This window comes from Anomaloglossus baeobatrachus, chromosome 1, assembly GCF_048569485.1.
Source record: "Anomaloglossus baeobatrachus isolate aAnoBae1 chromosome 1, aAnoBae1.hap1, whole genome shotgun sequence".
Lineage (NCBI taxonomy): Eukaryota > Metazoa > Chordata > Amphibia > Anura > Aromobatidae > Anomaloglossus > Anomaloglossus baeobatrachus.
The window spans coordinates 659,726,546-659,745,113 of NC_134353.1; the positions used below are offsets into that span (position 1 = coordinate 659,726,546).

General features: G+C 46.2%; 1 protein-coding gene across 2 annotated transcripts in view; it reads right to left on the bottom strand.

Annotated features, from left to right (window-relative positions):
• RASAL1 (RAS protein activator like 1) overlaps positions 1–18,568 on the bottom strand; it is a 150,229-nt gene that overhangs the window by 55,668 nt on the left and 75,993 nt on the right. For both annotated transcript variants that reach the window (XM_075319996.1, XM_075319995.1), the window contains exons 11-12: positions 10,079–10,143; positions 6,128–6,240 (exon numbers count right to left, since the gene is read on the bottom strand). In XM_075319996.1, coding sequence (XP_075176111.1) covers positions 6,128–6,240; positions 10,079–10,143 — 178 coding nt within the window. The remainder of the gene's footprint in view (positions 1–6,127; positions 6,241–10,078; positions 10,144–18,568) is intronic.

An 18,568-nucleotide genomic window follows, 5' to 3' on the forward strand; every position in this document is an offset into this window, starting at 1 on the left:
CAACACATTGCGATGGACTTTATTACAGACTTGCCAATGTCCTCCGGACACACAGTCATATGGGTCGTGGTGGATCGGTTCTCTAAAATGGCTCATTTCGTCCCTATGGCTGGACTGCCCTCTGCCCAGGAACTCGCGGACGCCTATATACATCACATCTTCCGCTTGCATGGCTTTCCATCACACATTGTGTCCGACAGAGGAACTCAGTTCACCTCCCGCTTCTGGAGGGCTCTCTGCAAACATCTGGGAGTGACTCTGGACTTTTCTTCAGCCTACCATCCTCAGTCGAACGGCCAAGTGGAACGGGTCAATCAGATATTGACCTCCTTCTTACGTCACTACGTCAACGCCCATCATGACGACTGGTCCACGCTTCTTCCTTGGGCTGAATTCTCCCATAACCACCACGTCAGTGAGTCCTCTTCCAGCTCTCCCTTCCATGTCGTTTACGGACTTCAGCCTTCCGTTCCATTGCCTGTATCCTCTTCCTCGGATGTCCCTGCTGCTGATGCTGTAGCCCATGACTTTACAACCATTTGGGACTCTGTTAAGGCGTCCCTTGCACGTGCCTCCCTGCGGATGAAGAGACACGCAGACAAGAGACGTCTGGACCCTCCGTGTTTCTCTCCTGGAGATCTCGTCTGGCTTGCTTCCAAGTACGTCCGATTGAAGATACCATCCTACAAGCTGGGACCTCGCTACATCGGGCCGTTTAAAGTCCTCAGCAAGATCAATGAGGTCTCCTACAAGCTACAGCTCCCAGTCACGATGAGGATACCCAATTCCTTCCACGTCTCCCTGCTCAAGCCGGTTGTCCTTGGTCCCTTCTCTGCTGCTACCAGTTCGGCTCCTCCTCCTATTGCCGATGACGACATCTATGCGGTAAGGGATATCGTGGCCATGAAGACCGTACGGGGTCGACAGTTCTTCCTGGTGGACTGGGCAGGGTATGGTCCTGAGGATAGGTCCTGGGAGCCCCTGGAGAATGTGGGCACTCCTTTGATCCGTGCCTTCCTGTCCCGGTTGCGGGGAGGAGGGCGTGGGGGGGGTACTGTCACGCTTACCGGGTCCCCTGCTCTGATCCCCGTCTCACCTGCCACGCTCCCCGCTCTCCAGCCGCCATGTCCTGCAATCCCCAGGCCTCCTAGTCCCCGCTCCCGGCGCCCGTCGGTTTCCCAGCCCCAGCCCGGCTCTGCTGCTTCCTCCTCTCAGCTTCCTGCTCTGGCTTCTGGCACCCGGGCCGCGCGCATGCGCATTAGGGCGCGCGCGCGGTCATTGACCCTTTCTTAAAGGGCCAGCGTCCACTGACAGGAAATGAAGCACACAGGTACAGGGTATAAAGGGGTTTAGTGTCCAAGTGGGCGGGGCCTGTTCTTCGTGTTTCCCAAGCTAGGAGTCAGGTCTCCTTGTGTTCCTGTGAGATACTCACCTCTCTCTCTTCTAGAGCCGATCCTGTCTTGCCATCCGGTCCTGCCGAATCCCGAACACCGAACGCTGTCTATCTGCCATCCTGACCGTTCGTACCATCTCTGATCCCTGCGGTGACCCGTCATCTCGCTCCAACGGTTCCGGACTCCGCCTGACATCATCTCGGCTTCCGAACCTGAGCTCCGTCACCCGGACTACCATCAGTGACTCCGTGGTCCCAGGGACTTCACCATTATACTCGTGTGCTCGGACTGTCCTGTTATCTGTAGTGCTCCAGCTACCGGACCCCTTACCATCATCAAGGAGTTCGGCCCAGTGGATCCACCTCCTGGGTCTGCCCGTCCACCTGGCCCTAACAGTATCAGTGCTACCAGCATTGCTGCAGAGGTTACAGAGGTGGAGGGTCCGCCTATCAGTGCTCAGACTATTCACCACACACTGCATGAAATCAATCTGCATCACTGACGTCCCAGAAGGAAGCCTCTTCTAAAGATGATGAGCAAAAAAGCCCGCAAAGAGTTTGCTGAAGAAAAGAAGACTAAGGACATGGATTACTGGAACCATGTCCTGTGGTCTGATGAGACCAAAATAAACTTATTTGGTTCAGATGGTGTTAAGCATGTGTGGCAGCAACCAGGTGAGGAATACAAAGACAAGTGTGTCTTGCCTACAATCAAGCAAGGTGGTAGGAGTGTCATGGTTTGGGGCTCCATGAGTGCTGCTGGCTGTGGGGAGCTACAGTTCATTGAAGGAACCATGAATGCCAATATGTACTGTGATATAGTGAAAAAGAGTGTGATCCCCTCCCTTCATATTCCAACATGAGAATTACTCCAAACACACCTCCAAGACGACCACTGCCTTCCTAAAGAAACAAAGGGTAAAGGTGATGGACTGGCCAAGCATGTCTTCAAACCTAAAGCCTATTGAGCACCTGTGGGGCATCCTCAAACAGAAGGTGGAAGAGCGCAAGGTCTCTAATATCCACCCCCAGCTTCGTGATGTCATCATGCAGGATGGAAGAGGTTCCAGTGGCTCCTGTGATGCTCTAGAGAGTTAAGACAGTGCTTGAAAATAATGGTGGCCAATCAGAAAATTGGTACTTTGGGCACAACTTGGCCTTTTTCACTTAGGGGTGTACTCACTTTTGCTGCCAGAAGTTTACACATTAATGGCTGTGTGTTGAGTTATTTAGAGGGCACACAAAATTTACACTGTTATACAAGCTGGACACTGACTACTTTACATTTTAACAAAGTGTCAAATCTTCAGTGTTGTCCCATGAAATAAATAACAAAATATTTACAAAAATGTGAGGGGTGTACTCGCTTTTGTGATATACTGTAGCTAAGATATTCTCCCATAGAAGAATTACTTCTAGGAGAATATTCAGTCTCTCTCAAAAAATTTTTCGTACAGTTAAAGAATCTTAAATGTAATAATGCAACAAAAACAAATCTCTAATAAGTTCACTTACTGTAAAGTGATAACAAAAAGTGCTGGGCAGTCCAGCATGGGAGAGCGTGGAGTGCGGAAACACTAATCCAAGTTAGGCAAAGAATTTACCTAAAACCTGTAACTATAGTAATATTTTCCCAGCTGTAACATATAGAAATCAGCTATAATATAAGCTAGAATGACATTTGAGAGAAAGTGGGACACCATGCCCTGTGTGGTAAAGCTAATAAATTATCTTAATGGCCCAGAGACAGGCCAACGTGAACACTACAGGCAAATGAAAAATAACTGAACTAAAACTGTCATAGCAAAAACTTAGATGGTAAGTTACAGTAGTCATTATTCAAAAAAGTGTGTGCTGTCTCTATATGCACTAGAAGTATGTAGCTTGCCACTAAGGGGCACTTTGCACATCGAAAGTGACGCACATCCAGCGTCGCTGTCGACATCGTAGTGTATAAAGCATTTTTGATACGATTAACGAGCACAAAAGCGTCGTAATCGTATCATCGGAGTAGCGTCGGACATTCCCATGATTTGGGAAAGACCGATGTTGTTCCTCGTTCCTGCGGCAGCACACATCGCTGTGTGTGAAGCCGCAGGAGCGAGGAACATCTCCTACCTGCGTCTCGGCCGGCTATGCGGAAGGAAGAAGGTGGGCGGGATGTTTACGTCCTGCTCATCTCCGCCGCTCCGCTTCTATTGGCCGCCTGCCGTGTGACGTCGCTCCGACGCCGCACGACCCGCCCCCTTAGGAAGGAGGCGGTTCGCCGGCCAGAGTGACGTCGCAGGGCAGGTGAGTGCATGTGAAGCTGCCGTAGCGATAATGTTCGCTACGACAGCTATCACCATGATATCGCAGCTGCGACGGGGGCGGGGAATATCGACCTCGGCATCGCAGCATCGGCTTGCGATGTTGTAGTGTGCAAAGTACCCCTAAGAGTAACACTTTACAGACTTCTTAATTATTCCTACATCCATGTGTAATGAGTAAGACCAATTTATCAGTATACAGTCATACATGTTGTATGATGGTGAGTCTGGTGCCTGTAGTACTACAAGATTTAGGGGGTGTCTGCCTATTCACATATCTCCACCCATAGGTGTGTCCCATTTCTTAAATTGGAGTCTGTTTGTTTGACACATGGTCAGTGTCCAGAGGCTACTATTCCTCTGGAAGGATTCTCTGAGAGAAATGTGATCCGCTTGTCCTGACCAGGAAGGGAATGTAACCTGTGCTTGTGTTCCTTGAAAGCTACAAGAAGGCTTAGGGGTGCTTCACACATAGCGAGATCGCTACCGAAATCGCGGCTACGTCACGGTTTTGGTTAGCAACAGTGACCTCATTAGCGATCTCGCTGTGTGTGACACTGAGCAGCGATCTGGCCCCTGCTGTGAGATCGCTGCTCGTTACACACAGCCCTGGTTCGTTTTTTTTCAAAGGCGCTCTCCCGCTGTGACGCACACATCGCTGTGTGTGACAGCGAGAGAGCAACGAAATGAAGCGAGCAGGGAGCAGGAGCCAGCATCTGGCAGCTGCGGTAAGCTGTAACCAAGATAAACATCGGGTAACCAAGGGAAGCCCTTTCCCTGGTTACCCGATATTTACCTTCGTTACCAGCCTCCGCCGCTCTCGCTGCCAGTGCCGGCTCCCTGCTCTCTGCACATGTAGCTGCAGTACACATCGGGTTAATTAACCCGATGTGTACTGTAGCTAGGAGAGCAAGGAGTCAGCGCTAAGCAGTGTGCGCGGCTCCCTGCTCTCTGCACATGTAGCTGCAGTACACATCGGGTTAATTAACCCGATGTGTACTGTAGCTAGGAGAGCAAGGAGTCAGTGCTAAGCAGTGTGCACGGCTCCCTGCTCTCTGCACATGTAGCGACGTTATGATCGCTGCTGCGTCGCTGTGTTTGACAGTTAAGCAGCAATCATAACAGCGACTTACAAGGTCGCTGTTACGTCACAGAAAATGGTGACGTAACAGCGACGTCGTTGTCTCTGTTGCTATGTGTGAACCCAGCCTTACATTATGGTGCTGGAGTGCAAGTTGTTTATGGGTATTTAATAAACTTGCTGTAGTTTTAGGCTATGTTCACACAAGGCGTTTTTACAGCGTTTTTAGCATGGCTTTTGCATAGGTTTTTTTGCAAGTCATGCTAATAAAACGCTGCCTTCACAGTCCCAGCAAAGCCTATAAGGTTACAGAAATCTCATGCACCCACACACACACACAAATACCTGATGGTTTTGTCAACCGCCTTGGTTTTTGTTGCGCTATGAAAAGAATGAACATGTCAATTCTTTTCCGCAGTTTTGCCTTGGTTTTCACTTGGTTTTTAGTGATGGACGGACTTGCAAATACCCTGGATCAGTGGGTAACTAAGTTAATAAAAAGCCTGGTTCGGCCCAGAATTGATCCAGGGTATCTGACAGGACGCCGGTCCCCATATGATATAATATTGGGACCACTTAAAAATGGTGGTGGAAAGGATAGGGGGACTGGAGCATACGCGTTACTTACCGAGTCACTAGCATGACTGAATGCTCCCGCAGCCGCTCATTCGCTTCCAGGGCTGTTTATTACCTTCATTGCATATTCACTGCGCTTTCCCATCCACCGGTGTCTGTGATTGGTTGCTTTCTTTTTACTGTACGATAGACCCGCAGACCATGTTTGTTAATGGTTGCAGTCAGACGCTGTCACACAGGCTGGGGGTACGTCTGCCAAAACCAATCACAGACGTCGGTGGGCGGGGAAAGCAGTGAATATGCATGAGGCTAATGAGCGGCCCCGGATGTAGAAAGGTAGGCCACGGGAGTAAGTACAGCTGCGCCAGGGACTGGTAAGTGTAGCGCGCTTGCTTATTTTAAAATTTATTCTTACTTTATTTTTTTTATTACTTGATTGCCACCCCAGCGGGTCTGGACTTGGTCCGGCCATCACCAGCTATAAAAAAACGCCATAAAAACTGCACCAAAACCTGGTCAAAAACCATACCAAAAACGCAGACCACCACCTGGAGATTTTCTGCCACAAGATCAGGTTTTGGTCAGGCAAAAAACGCACCAAAAATGCCCTGTGTGAACATAGCCTTAAAGTAACAGTGTTCTTGTTTGCTACCTCGAGAAGTGAGCTCAAGCAAGTAATTTCCCACACTCTCCATACATTTCTGGGACCCACATGAATGTCATGTATGAAGTTCTAATGTAAAATAATGAAATAGTGAAGCCTCTTACCTACTGCGGTTCTGATCAATCTTGCAGGGATCAAGCTCCACATACTTCTTTTCCTCAAAGATTCTAGTAATAATAGGCCGTAATACTTCATGAAGAAATGGCATTCCCACTATCTGGGAGAAGAATGGTAGACTGTGGGTCTCATTTATGAAATAGAATGAATGACCTTTCATTTTTTTGCCTCTGTTCTCCTGAGTTTGGCATTGATTATTTTCTGTTCCTGTGCCTCTCTGTTCCTGACCTATAGCCCCCTCTTATCTACAGTATGTATAAATGTAGTCTTAGGCTACATGCGCACGCTGCTTCTTTTTCGTGTTCACAAACTGCAGCCAAAACTGCAGCCAAAACTGCACCTTGTCAGAGAGAGCCTGGAAATGTCACAAAAAATGTAGGTGCTTTTTTGGTGCATTTTTGCTGCTTTTTTGGTGCGTTTTTGGCTGCAGTTTTGTCAACAATTGTTTCATGTATTTTTCAGTTCAAACAAGCCCATAAAGCTTGTTGAATTGGAAAAAAAAAAATTAGAAATAAATAAATAATTAAAAAAAACGGCGTGCGCCCCCCTCCCCCCCAATTTTAATGCCAGCCAGATAAAGCCATACAGCTGAAGGCTGGTATTCTCAGGATGGGGAGCCCCACGTTATGGGGAGCCCCCCAGCCTAACAATATCAGTCAGCAGCCGCCCAGAATGGCCGCATCCATTAGATGCGACAGTTCTGGGACTGTACCCGGCTCTTCCCGATTTACCCTGGTGCGTTGGCAAATCGGGGTAATAAGGAGTTAATGGCAGCCCATAGCTGCCAATAAGTCCTAGATTAATCATGTCAGGCGTCTATGAGACACCCTCCATGATTAATCTGTAAATTACAGTAAATAAACACACACACCCGAAAAATCCTTTATTAGAAATAAAAAACACAAACACATTCCCTCATTACCAATTTATTAACCCCGACAAAGCCCTCCATGTCCGGCGTAATCCAGCATGCTCCAGCGTCGCATCCAGCGCTGCTGCATGGAGGTGACCGGAGAAGCAGCAGACACCGCCGCTCCGGTCACCTCCACACAGAAAATGAAGACAGCCGCGCGATCAGCTGAGCTGTCACCGAGGTTACCCGCGCCCACCGCTGAATCCAGCGGTGGCCGCAAGTAACCTCAGTGACAGTTCAGCTGATCGCGCTACAGTGTGGAGCCGGCAGCAGGAGCGTGGAGCCGGCGGCAGGAGCGTGGATCCGGCGGCAGGAGCGTGGAGCCGGCGGCAGGAGCGTGGAGCCGGCGGCAGGAGCGTGGAGCCCGGGACTTTCAGCGGCGGCGGCGGTGGCAGTGAGAGGGGTCCATCATCTCCCCTGTGCGTGCACGCTGGGGACCGCGGTACTTCAGGGAACACGTGGAGGACGGGACTATCAGCAGCGGCAGCGAGAGGGGGATGGACATTGGCAGCTAAAAACATTGATTTTTCCCTCTCGCTGCCGCCGCCGCTGCTGATAGTCCCGTCCTCCACATCATCTCCCCTGTGCGTGCACGCTGGGGACAGTGGTACTTCGGGGAACACGTGGAGGACGGGACTATGAGCGGCGGCAGCAGCGAGAGGGAAAAATCAATGTTTTCAGCTGCCAATGTCCATCCCCCTCTCGCTGCCGCTGCTGATAGTCCCGTCCTCCACATCATCTCCCCTGGGGACAGCGGTACTTCGGGGAACACGTGGAGGACGGGAGGGGACGGGACCACTTGCCTGACCTCACTTCCTGACAAATCACCTGCGTTTTTGCTAGCAAAAACGCAGGTAAAAGGCAGGTAAAATGCACCACTTTTGATTAGCATGCATTTTTCCTGCGTTTTTGATGCCCTCATTGTTTTCAATGGGTGACAAATGTTGACAAAAACGCAGGAAGAATGAACATGCTGCATTTTTTTTGTCACAAACTTTTGACAAAAAAAACGCTGACAAATAAACTGCAATGTGAGCATGACAAATCTGACTTCTCATAGACTTTGCTGGGAAGTCAGATGTCAGAAAGTTCAGCTGACAAAACTGCAGCCAAAAAAGCAGCAAAAAAGCAGCGTGCGCATGTATCCTTAAACTTTTTAGGAGAGATCCTTAAAAAGAATCATACAGAGAAGAGTTTGATGACCACACTCACATGGCTAAAATGCTAGATATATACAATATATACAAGGAAAAGGGGGCCATATCTCAGGAAAGAAGAAATGCAGGAACAAGATAAAAACAATATCAGATTCAAAAGATCAATGACATTTACACCCGGTAAAAAAAAATTACATATTTATGCCAAGAGACAAGTCCATTTTAAGGACAGGATAAGTCACGGTGGACATAGCATTAAAGCCGTTTGACAATATTCTGAAAACTGTCATAGTTATACTATGTTTATAGTTCAATCATGTAGTGTTTGTAGTGTAATTATCAATTCACACGGGTTCAGACCAGCTCCATCACTCACAACACTGAGTAGTGAAGGCTACGACTGTATAGTACACCCAATGTAGGGTAATAAAAAGCGGACATTTCCATTGCAGAATAAAAAAGATTTAGAATGGAAAAACTGTTTATAAAGTTTATATGATATAAAAAATGTACTTATATTGAAATAAAAAGTATTAAAGCTACATTATACTGTATATTTGTATACGTGCAATTAGACCAATGCCAAATTTAAAGTTATGGTACATCAAAGCTATATTATTAGAACTTAAAAGGGTTTTTACCACTTTTATATTGATGACCTATTTCCAGGATAGGTGATCAGTATCAGATCGATACCCGGTACCCCCAGTACCCGGTACCTGCAGTGCCCAGCAGCGGCCACCAAACAGTGTGACAGAGTAGTGATGTTCTAAAGTGTATGTTCTGCCCAACTGTCCGCTACCGGAGGTGATAACAGATGATTGCTAGACGTGCCGGGTGTCAGACCACCTTGATCTGAAGTTTATGGCCTATTCCAAAGTTTTCTGCTGGTTGACAAGGTTGCCACCTCAGAGCTGGCTGATTTCCTAGGCAAGGAGCGAGCTCTTGCAAGCTGCTTGCTATACGGTATGGCATGCAAGAACCTCTCTGAAGCTGGACGAATCTCTGGATCCCACCAGCATCTGTGTTCTTGCGTTCCGCCAATGTTGAATAGGTAAGAGGCTGCGTGCCCACGATCAGGAGTCACAGCGTTTTGGATGGAGCATGTTTCAGCTGCGTCGAAAACGCTGCGATGTACAGTACAAATACAGTGGATGGAATTTCTAGAAATCCTGTGCCCACTGTACGTGTACTGTCCACAGCATAAACTAACTTGTGGTGTGGCTTCCCGAGCCACTGCATGTCAAGTATTTGGTGCGGAAAAGGAAGCACTCTCCGCAGGAGAACAGAAGAACTGCAACTGCCCAAACCTGGATCGTGAACACAAGCCGCTGCAGTCTCCTGCGGACATCACTTGCTTCCCCGCAGATGAGAACCTGCTGCGTCCAGGAATTGTGCGCTACTGAAAATAGCAAATTGAGAACATCCCTTTAAGTATTAAGAAACAAAATGCCTAGATTCTACTAATTCATTAACCCTATAACATCATTTCTTTTTTGGGGGGGATAATTGTAATGGAACCATTCTGTTTTCCCATTATAATTTTTGTCCATGTAGTTATCTGCAGCACTCACATCCATGTAATCACAATAAATGTAAGCAGCTTTATGAAAAATGAGTTATATTGACATGGAAGATACAAATAGGTCAATAACTGTAATTTTAGCACATTATCTGGCTACCTAATGCTTTGCATCACAGCTGCAAACCTACAAGATTCTACTGAACTTTAGATCACCAAGATCCTAAGCTCAGTAGAACCTCGGGTTTAGTGTAGCAGCAAGAATACAGATCACAGTCATACAACAGGAGGAAGCAAGAATGGCAACTGAGAATAACTATGGAGTATAAATGTGGATTCACATTACCTTCATATACTGCTCCATTGATTTTGAAGCAAGTGAGTTTGAACGGAAAAGAGTATTTGGGTCACCTATAAATGACAAAGAGGAGTGTGTGCATAAAATAAGCTGGATATCCTATTTTGTTTGAATATACAACAGTGTGCATGTACAGGAAGATACTTCAAGGGGACTGTGTCAGCACAGAATGACTGTTCAAACCAAGTACAGGCGCTCGGTGCATCATGGTGTAGCCAAACAAGTGCACCATTTATCTATAGGTTGATAGAGGGAAAACAAGTATTTACATGGCTGGCCACACCATTATGCACTGAGTGCCTGTAATTGGTTTGAATTGTTATTCTGGTCTGACAGAGTGTCTTTAAAAAATAGGGTCTATTAAAGACTGACATTCACAACATGTGTTGTTGGAGTGTATCATGGCATGAACTAAAGAGAAGTCTGATTGCCTCAAAATAAGCGTTGTTGATCATTATCAGGTTGAAGAAGATTACAAAACCATATCTAAAGAGTTTGGACTCACTTAATCCACAGTCAGACAAATTGTTCACAAATGGAGAAAATTTAAGACCATTAATACCCTTCCCAGTGGTTGACCAACAACGATCAAATAAAAAAGAAAGGTGCAACCAAAGTTACCCGAGGTAACCTCTTACCAACTAAAGGCCTCTCTCACATTATCTAATGTTAAAGGGACTCTGTCAACACAGAATGACTGTTCAAATGAAGTACAGGAGCTTGGTGCATTACGGCCAAATATTTAAGTGCATATTCTCACTGGCTTGTTTTCCCTCTAGCTCCACCTCTCCCTTCTTTTATTTTTTTGTTTTATTCAAAACTGTTATATAACAATAATTCATGTATTCCAAAATACTTCTTCAGAAGTAGGAAACAAAACTATAACAATATGAATTGTTCTTCAAGAAATATACCGGATTTTTTGTTTTATAAGACGCACCCCAAATTTAGAGAAGAAAAATAGGGGGAAAAAAATAATATTAAAACTTATGTCTGGCTTATAATCCTAGTGCGTCATATAATATCTCATCAGGGGGGAGCGGCGGTGGTGGAGCGGCTCAGAAGGGTCACAGGTGGTAGGGTCATCAATGCTGCAGGCTGGGAGAGCTGTTGCGGCTCAGGAGGGTCAGTGGACGGAGGGTCGGTGATACTGTGGGCTTGGAGGAGGGAGTGGCGTAGCTCAGGAGGGTCAATGATCTGCCGGCGCTCTGCGGGTTCCACTGAACTGTCGGCAGTTGACTAGATGGACTTCAAAAATTAGCCGCGATGGAGGCGCGTGCGCAGATTGGCTCCCGCAGCTGTTTTCTTGAAGTTCATCTCATCAAGCGCTGACAGTTCAGCGGAGCCCCCAGCACGCCAGCAGATCAATTGCACCCGCTGCCGTGAAACCCCTGGGCTTTCAGTTATCACCGACCATCTGTCTTCTGACCCTCCTGAGCTGCTCCACTGCAGTGACACTACCCCCTCCTCCGAGCCCTCAGTATCATTGACCCTGTGCCGCCCCCTCCAGTAAGCCTTATTCGGATTATGAGACGCACCTCAATTTTTTCCCCAGTTTTGGGGGGGAAAAGTGCGTTTTATAATCCGGAAAATACGGTATATAAAAGATCTGCTCTGGTACACATGTCATTACATAGTTTGATATTAGCAAGTCAATTATAACCCATGTTGTGTTGAAGAAGCATAGAAACACTATACACTACTCTCATTACATCAAACCTGAAGGAAAAGCTCAAACTCTTCAGATCTAACAATAACAATAAATCTTTCTGCTGCCCACCGTAAGATTCCCACCTACATCTCCAAAGTATATGTAAGCTTTAACTAGAAGTATAAATGATACCTTAATTGTGAAAGACCGTCTGTGCCGATGAATTCCATATGTCCCATACATTATCAAATTTCTGAGGGCAACCTTTATTAAGATACACTGATTTCTTATATGTGATTATTGTATTTACGGAATCAATCCATGCCCTTAACGGTAGGGGAGAATTATATCCATCCGTCTTGTAGCTATCAATTTCCTGGCCAAAAATAAAGTTTCTTTAAGAAAGATTGTGGCATGGTGATTCCATATTTCCTCCTCCAGTAGCCCACATATTCATATTTTAGGATCTAGTGGAATGGGAATGGATATCAGGGAGAATAGGAAGATGACTATACTTTGCCAGAAGGAGAAAATAATTGAACAAGCCCAAACCATGAGCCAAAAATCTGTGTTTAAGGTGTGGCACCACAGACATGGTCCTAAGAGGGTCGTCTACCCATTCAATGTAACCTTGATGGCGTTAAGTAGGCTTGGTGAATAATGTATAATTGAGTTATTTTATTGTTCACTGAAGAGTAGACATAAAGTGGGGATTCCAAGATCTCCTCCCAGTCCTCCCCATTATAGTGGAAATAAGCATCTCCCACTTGAGTAGATAAGTTGAGTAGATAGAGTTGAGTAGATAAAATCACTGTATAATCAGCAGTAGATTATCATTAGAGGGACTACTTGGCCTGCTGCCATGTAGTCCAGCATATTCATGAGCTCTGTATAACTGCTAGATCTGCAGCAGGGAAAGCATTGATTTTATAAAAATGACAGCAAACAGCTCAGTAAGTGACACATCACTGGAATCAGGGTCTCTGCCCCTACATTGTGCTGCTCTTACATGGGGGAAAACAAACCTGGTGACAGATTCCCCGTAAGTGTTGTTAAGTAGGATTTAGGGCTAGGTACCACACTGTGTTGCAAGGTATAACTGAATTTTGGCAATAGTATCATCTTAAAGGGAACTTGTCATCAGATTTTTCATGTATAAATCAAAACTACCACCTTTAGCAGCGCCTGTGCTGCATTCTGTAAACATGCATATTATGTGCAATTATTAGGCAACTTCCTTTTCTTTGGCAAAATGGGTCAGAAGAGAGATTTGACGGGCTCCGAAATGTCCAAAATTGTGAGATGTCTTGCAGAGGGATGCAGCAGTCTTGAAATTGCCAAACGTTTGACACGTGATCACCGAACAATCAAGCATTTCATGGCAAATAGCCAACAGGGTCGCAAGAAGCGTGTTGGGCAAAAAAGTCGCAAAATAACTGCCCATGAATTGAGGAAAATCAAGCGTGAGGCTACCAAGATGCCATTTGCCACCAGTTTGGCCATATTTCAGAGCTGCAACGTTACTGGAGTATCAAAAAGCACAAGGTGTGCCATACTCAGAGACATGGCCAAGGTAAGGAAGGCTGAAAAACGACCACCTTTGAACAAGAAACATAAGATAAAACTTCAAGACTGGGCCAAGAAATATCTTAAGACTGATTTTTTAAAGGTTTTATGAACTGATGAAATGAGAGTGACTCTTGATGGGTCAGATGGATGGGCCAGAGTTGGATCAGTAAAGGGCAGAGAGGTCCACTCCGACTCAGACGCCAACAAGGTGAAGGTGGGGTACTGGTATGGGCTGGTATCATCAAAGATGAACTTGTGGGACGTTTTCGGGTTGAGGATGGATTAAAGCTCAACTCCCAGACCTACTGCCAGTTTCTGGAAGGCAACTTCTTCAAGCAGTGGTACAGCAAGAAGTCGGTATCGTTCAAGAAAAACATGATTTTCATGCAGGACAATGCTCCATCACATGCATCCAACTACTCCACAGCATGGCTGGCCAGTAAAGATCTAAAAGATGAAAAAATAATATGGCTCCCTGAGCTAAACCCCATAGAGAACCTGTGGTCCCTTGTAAAATGTGAGATTTACAGGGAGGGAAAACAGTACACCTCTTGGAACAGTGTCTGGGAGGCTGTGGTGGCTGCTGCACGCAATGTTGATCGCAAACAGATCAAGCAACTGACAGAATCTATGGATGGTAGGCTGTTGAGTGTCATCATAAAGAAAGGTGGCTATATTGGTCACTAATTTTTTTGGGTTTTCTTTTTGCAAGTCAGAAATGTTTATTTCTAAATTTTGTGCAGTTATATTGATTTACCTGGTGAAAATAAACAAGTGAGATGGGAATATATTTGGTTTTTATTAGGTTGCCTAATAATTCTGCACAGTAATAGTTACCTGCACAAACAGATATTCTCCTAAGATAGCAAAATCTAAAAAAAAACAACTCCAACTTCAAAAAATATTAAGCTTTGATATTTATGAGTCTTTTGGGTTGATTGAGAACATAGTTGTTGATCAATAATAAAAAAATCCTCTAAAATACAACTTGCCTAATAATTCTGCACACGGTGTATACCTCCCAAATACCTTCTCCCTGTGTGTAAGGGTCCGATCTGATGGATGTGCTTGCTAAGGCGACTGTCCCTCCATTCTGTGCCAATAGCCGTCCTCATGTTATGATTGACATAAATGACACCTCCTGCATCATCCACATGACTGGGTGAAATCTCGTGCCTGCACAGAGACATCGCCGGCTCGTGCAGGCAGACTTTACTCTGCCCTACTGCGAACTATGCCTTATACATAAGTGTGCATGCACGAAACAGCGAGGTCTCTGCAGGTACGATGTTTTGCCCGGGTATGAGAATGACACAGAAGTGTGAGTGAATTATATACATTATCCTTGTATGTGTGAGTGCTGAAGGTGGTAGTTTTGGATTTAATATGAAAAATCTAGGGACAGGTTCCCTTTAATTATGTTAATGCGCCCTGGCACTGATAAAGGTAGTTTCCCACAGAGACAAAAATTTCAATTTGGCCTAATCTAGTAGTAGCAGAATATTAGAAGAGAGATCCCTTTTACTGTCTTGATGAACGTTGATCCCTAAATATTTAAAATGTGTAACTACTAGTAAAAGTGTCAAAAAATGTAAATGGGTAGAGGACCCGCATGAAAGAGGCACTAACGCTGTTCTGCCTCCCCAAAATAAGACTCTATATCCATATAATCTGGAAGTCACTTTCTTTATAGATGAAATGGTAGAGGACAGACAACCTCTAAGATAAACCTTAAGTGTATCCCAAAATAAATGAATGTCTCTGGGAGTTACATGAACAGCTACAAATCACTCTATTGATCGGGAATTCTATCATTGGGGCCCATGAATGTCAGCCAAAAGGGATTAAGTTTCCATGGAGGCCTATGCTCTATTTAGTCCATTAGGACCGTAGGTATTATCGGGTTGTGTTCTGAAATCCCTCTGCAATTCTTCTCTACCTGGATAGCCACACCAAGAGCCCAAAACATAATCTATCAGAGGTAAAGTATGCCTAGATAAGGAGTGACAAGTGAATTCTAGAGTAAGGCTATGTGCGCACACTGCGTTTTTTGACGCTGTGTTTTTGGCCGCTAAAAACGCACAAAAACGCACCTGCGTCGAAAAAACGCGGCAAAAAACGCACGCGTTTTGCCGCGATTTGGTGCGTTTTTTGCTGCGTTTTGCTGCGTTTTTGCTCACTGCGTCCTTATGCGTTTTTTATCAGTGAACAAAAAAATAAAAAGGTCTGATGTCATTTCCTTCTTCAATGTGTTCTTCATTCTCCACTAGTGTATGCAGAAGAGCAGACAGCTGCAGAACTACAAGGCTCAGCATACTCCATCCAATAGTGTATGCAGGAGAGCAGACAGCAGCTGCAGAACTACAAGGCTCAGCATGCTCCATCCAGGACTGTATGCTTGAGGGAGAGTCAGGGGGAGCAGACCTACAAGGCTCAGCATCCTCCATCCAATAGTGTATGCAGGAGAGCAGACAGCAGCTGTCGAACTACAAGGCTCAGCATCCTCCTTCCAGGACTGTATGCAGGATTTCTTTGCCCCCCCAAACAAAAAAAATGACGTGGGCTTCGCCATATTTTTGTATGCTAGCCGGGTACAGCAGGCAGGTACGGGCTGCCCCCAATCCCCAGCTGCCTATTTGTACCCGGCTGGGAACCAAAAATATAGGGAAGCCCTTTTTTTTAAATTATTTCATGAATTTCATGAAATAATTTTAAAAAAAAATGACGTGAGCTTCGCCCAATTTTTGAGTCCAGCCGGGTACAACTAGGCAGCTGGGGATTGGAATCCACAGTGCAGGGTGCCCATGCTTTCTGGGCACCCCCGCTGTGAATTGCAGTCCCGCAGCCACCCCAGAAAATGGCGCTTTCATAGAAGTGCCATCTTCTGGCGCTGTATCCAACTCTTCCAGCTGCCCTGATGCTGGGTGGCTCGCCGGGTAATAATGGGGTTAGGGCTAGCTGTATAGCTGGCCCTAAGCCCGAAATTCATGGTGTCACGCCAATATTAGACATGGCCACCATGAATTTCTAGTAAAGATAAAAAAAAAACACAACACACAGAAAAATATTTTTATTAGAAATAAAACACAACACAATTAGTGACTCCATCTTTATTGAAATAAAGAACCCCACCTCCGCAGTAATCCTGGGTCAGGGTCCCGCGCCGTCCAATCCGGATCCAATATCATCTGATCGGTTTGCTGGAAGGCAAAGCGATCAGATGATGTGTCAGGATCAAGTGCCTGAATCACATCACACATCAGCTGATTGTATAAAAGCCGATTATACAATCAGCTGATGCATCAGTGCAAAAAAAAAAAAAAATAATACTCACTTATGTGCTGATTACCGGCAGCTCCTGCAGCGATGGGGCGGGAGTCTGATCCCGTCCGATCGCTGCAGCAGCTGCCGGTAATCAGCTGATGAAGTCTCCTGACGCATCCGCTGATACCGGCCGGGCGCCCGCGTCACTGCGATACTTACAATCACCTGATGCGTCAGGTGACTGCATCAGGTGATCCATCGCCAGGTCCTGCATCCATCGGAGGTTTCCCGGCCGTCTGCACACAGCCGGAGTGGGGGTGGCGATACCGTGAGAGGAGATGGGAGCGGGCATGGCACCGGGAGTCTGCAGACAGGTGAGTATAACTTTTTTTTTTTTTCTACTGTTAACTTTTGTTTTCGCAGCCGCTTCCACCTCCCGCCCAGACATGGCGCCGCACGGCAGCATACATGCACAGGACGGGAGGTGGAAGCGACGGTGACGGTACCGGGAGGATTCACGCTTCTGTATATACTGACAGAAGGAATCCTCTTCCTGTACACGTCACTTTACTACCCACCTCCTGCGTTTATAGCTGCGTTTTTGGTCTTAGAAACGCACCAAAACGCACCAAAATGCAGCTATTTGCGTTTCTCATTGCGTCTTTCAACATCCCATTGAACTCAATGGATGAAAAGCGCAGTGAAAAACGCGGGAATAATTGACATGCTACGTTTTTGTGGCACCACAAAAACGCAGCTGAAAAAAAACAGATGTGTGCGGACAGCAAAAATGAAAACTCATAGACTTTGCTGGGGAAGCAAAGTCCTGCAATTTTGAGGCCAAAAACGCACCCGAAAAACGCCGCGAAAAACGCACTGTGCGCACATAGCCTAACCGGGTAGGAAACTTGCCATTAATCCACCCATCCACTACCCTCCATATATTATGACAAAGTTGTAGAAGAAGGTCTAGTCACATGGGTTGTTCCTCCCAATCTAAATCTGTCTAAATCTATATCTGTCCAATTACCATTAAAGTCTCCCATAAATATATGTGAGCATCTGGGTAACTTAAGGAGAAGCTCACCACTCATTTAATTAGCCTAAATTAGCTGGCAGAGGGTGATATAAACACATTAATATCTTTTGAATTTATTACTGCACATGTAAAAACAGAATGGCCTTCTGGATTTCTGAGTGTAACCTTAGCTTCCCACCTAACCGATATTTGTGTACTAGCAATGAGACTCCTCTAAAATAGCTGGTGTGAAAAGAGTGTGCCGACCATTGTACCCAAGGTTTCTTCAACAACCTAGCTGAGTCTATAGTGAGATGTATCTCTACCCCGTCTATTACGTGTGGTTGTTACTTTTTAACCAGTGAAAATACCTTTACCCTCTTACCAGGGGAGGAGAGGCCCTTCACGTTCCAAGACAGATATCTTATTTGGGAAACCAAATATCCAGGGGTGGGATTCAGCCGGTTCTGTCCGGTTCTGTCGAACCGGTTGTTAAAATAGCAGCCGGTTCCCAGAACCGGCAAGAAACAGCTGCGGCGATCCGGTTCCCTGTATTCATTTGTGCTAGTGTCTCTTTAAGACTCTAGCACAAATGAATCCCCGCCCCTCCGCGCCGCACTTCCTGGTTCAGTGGAGCCTGTCGGCCCCCTGACCCGACGTGCAGTGAAGTGCTGACGCTGCAGACAATTCACGGCAGTGTGAGGAGGGAGCTCCTCCTCCTGCCGTCTGTCAGCGTGGAGAGACGAGCCGCGGAGGAGGACGGGAGACACAGGAGAAACCGCCGATGCTGGTAAGCGGCAGTGCTCAGTGAGCCGAAGATGCAGGGAGAGGGGCCACATAACAGGGCACCTATATGGGGAGAGAGGCCACATAAGAGGGGAGTGGTATATGGGGAGAGAGGCCACATAAGAGGGGAGCGGTAAATGGGGAGAGAGGCCACATAAGAGGGGAGCGGTATATGGGGAGAGAAGCCACA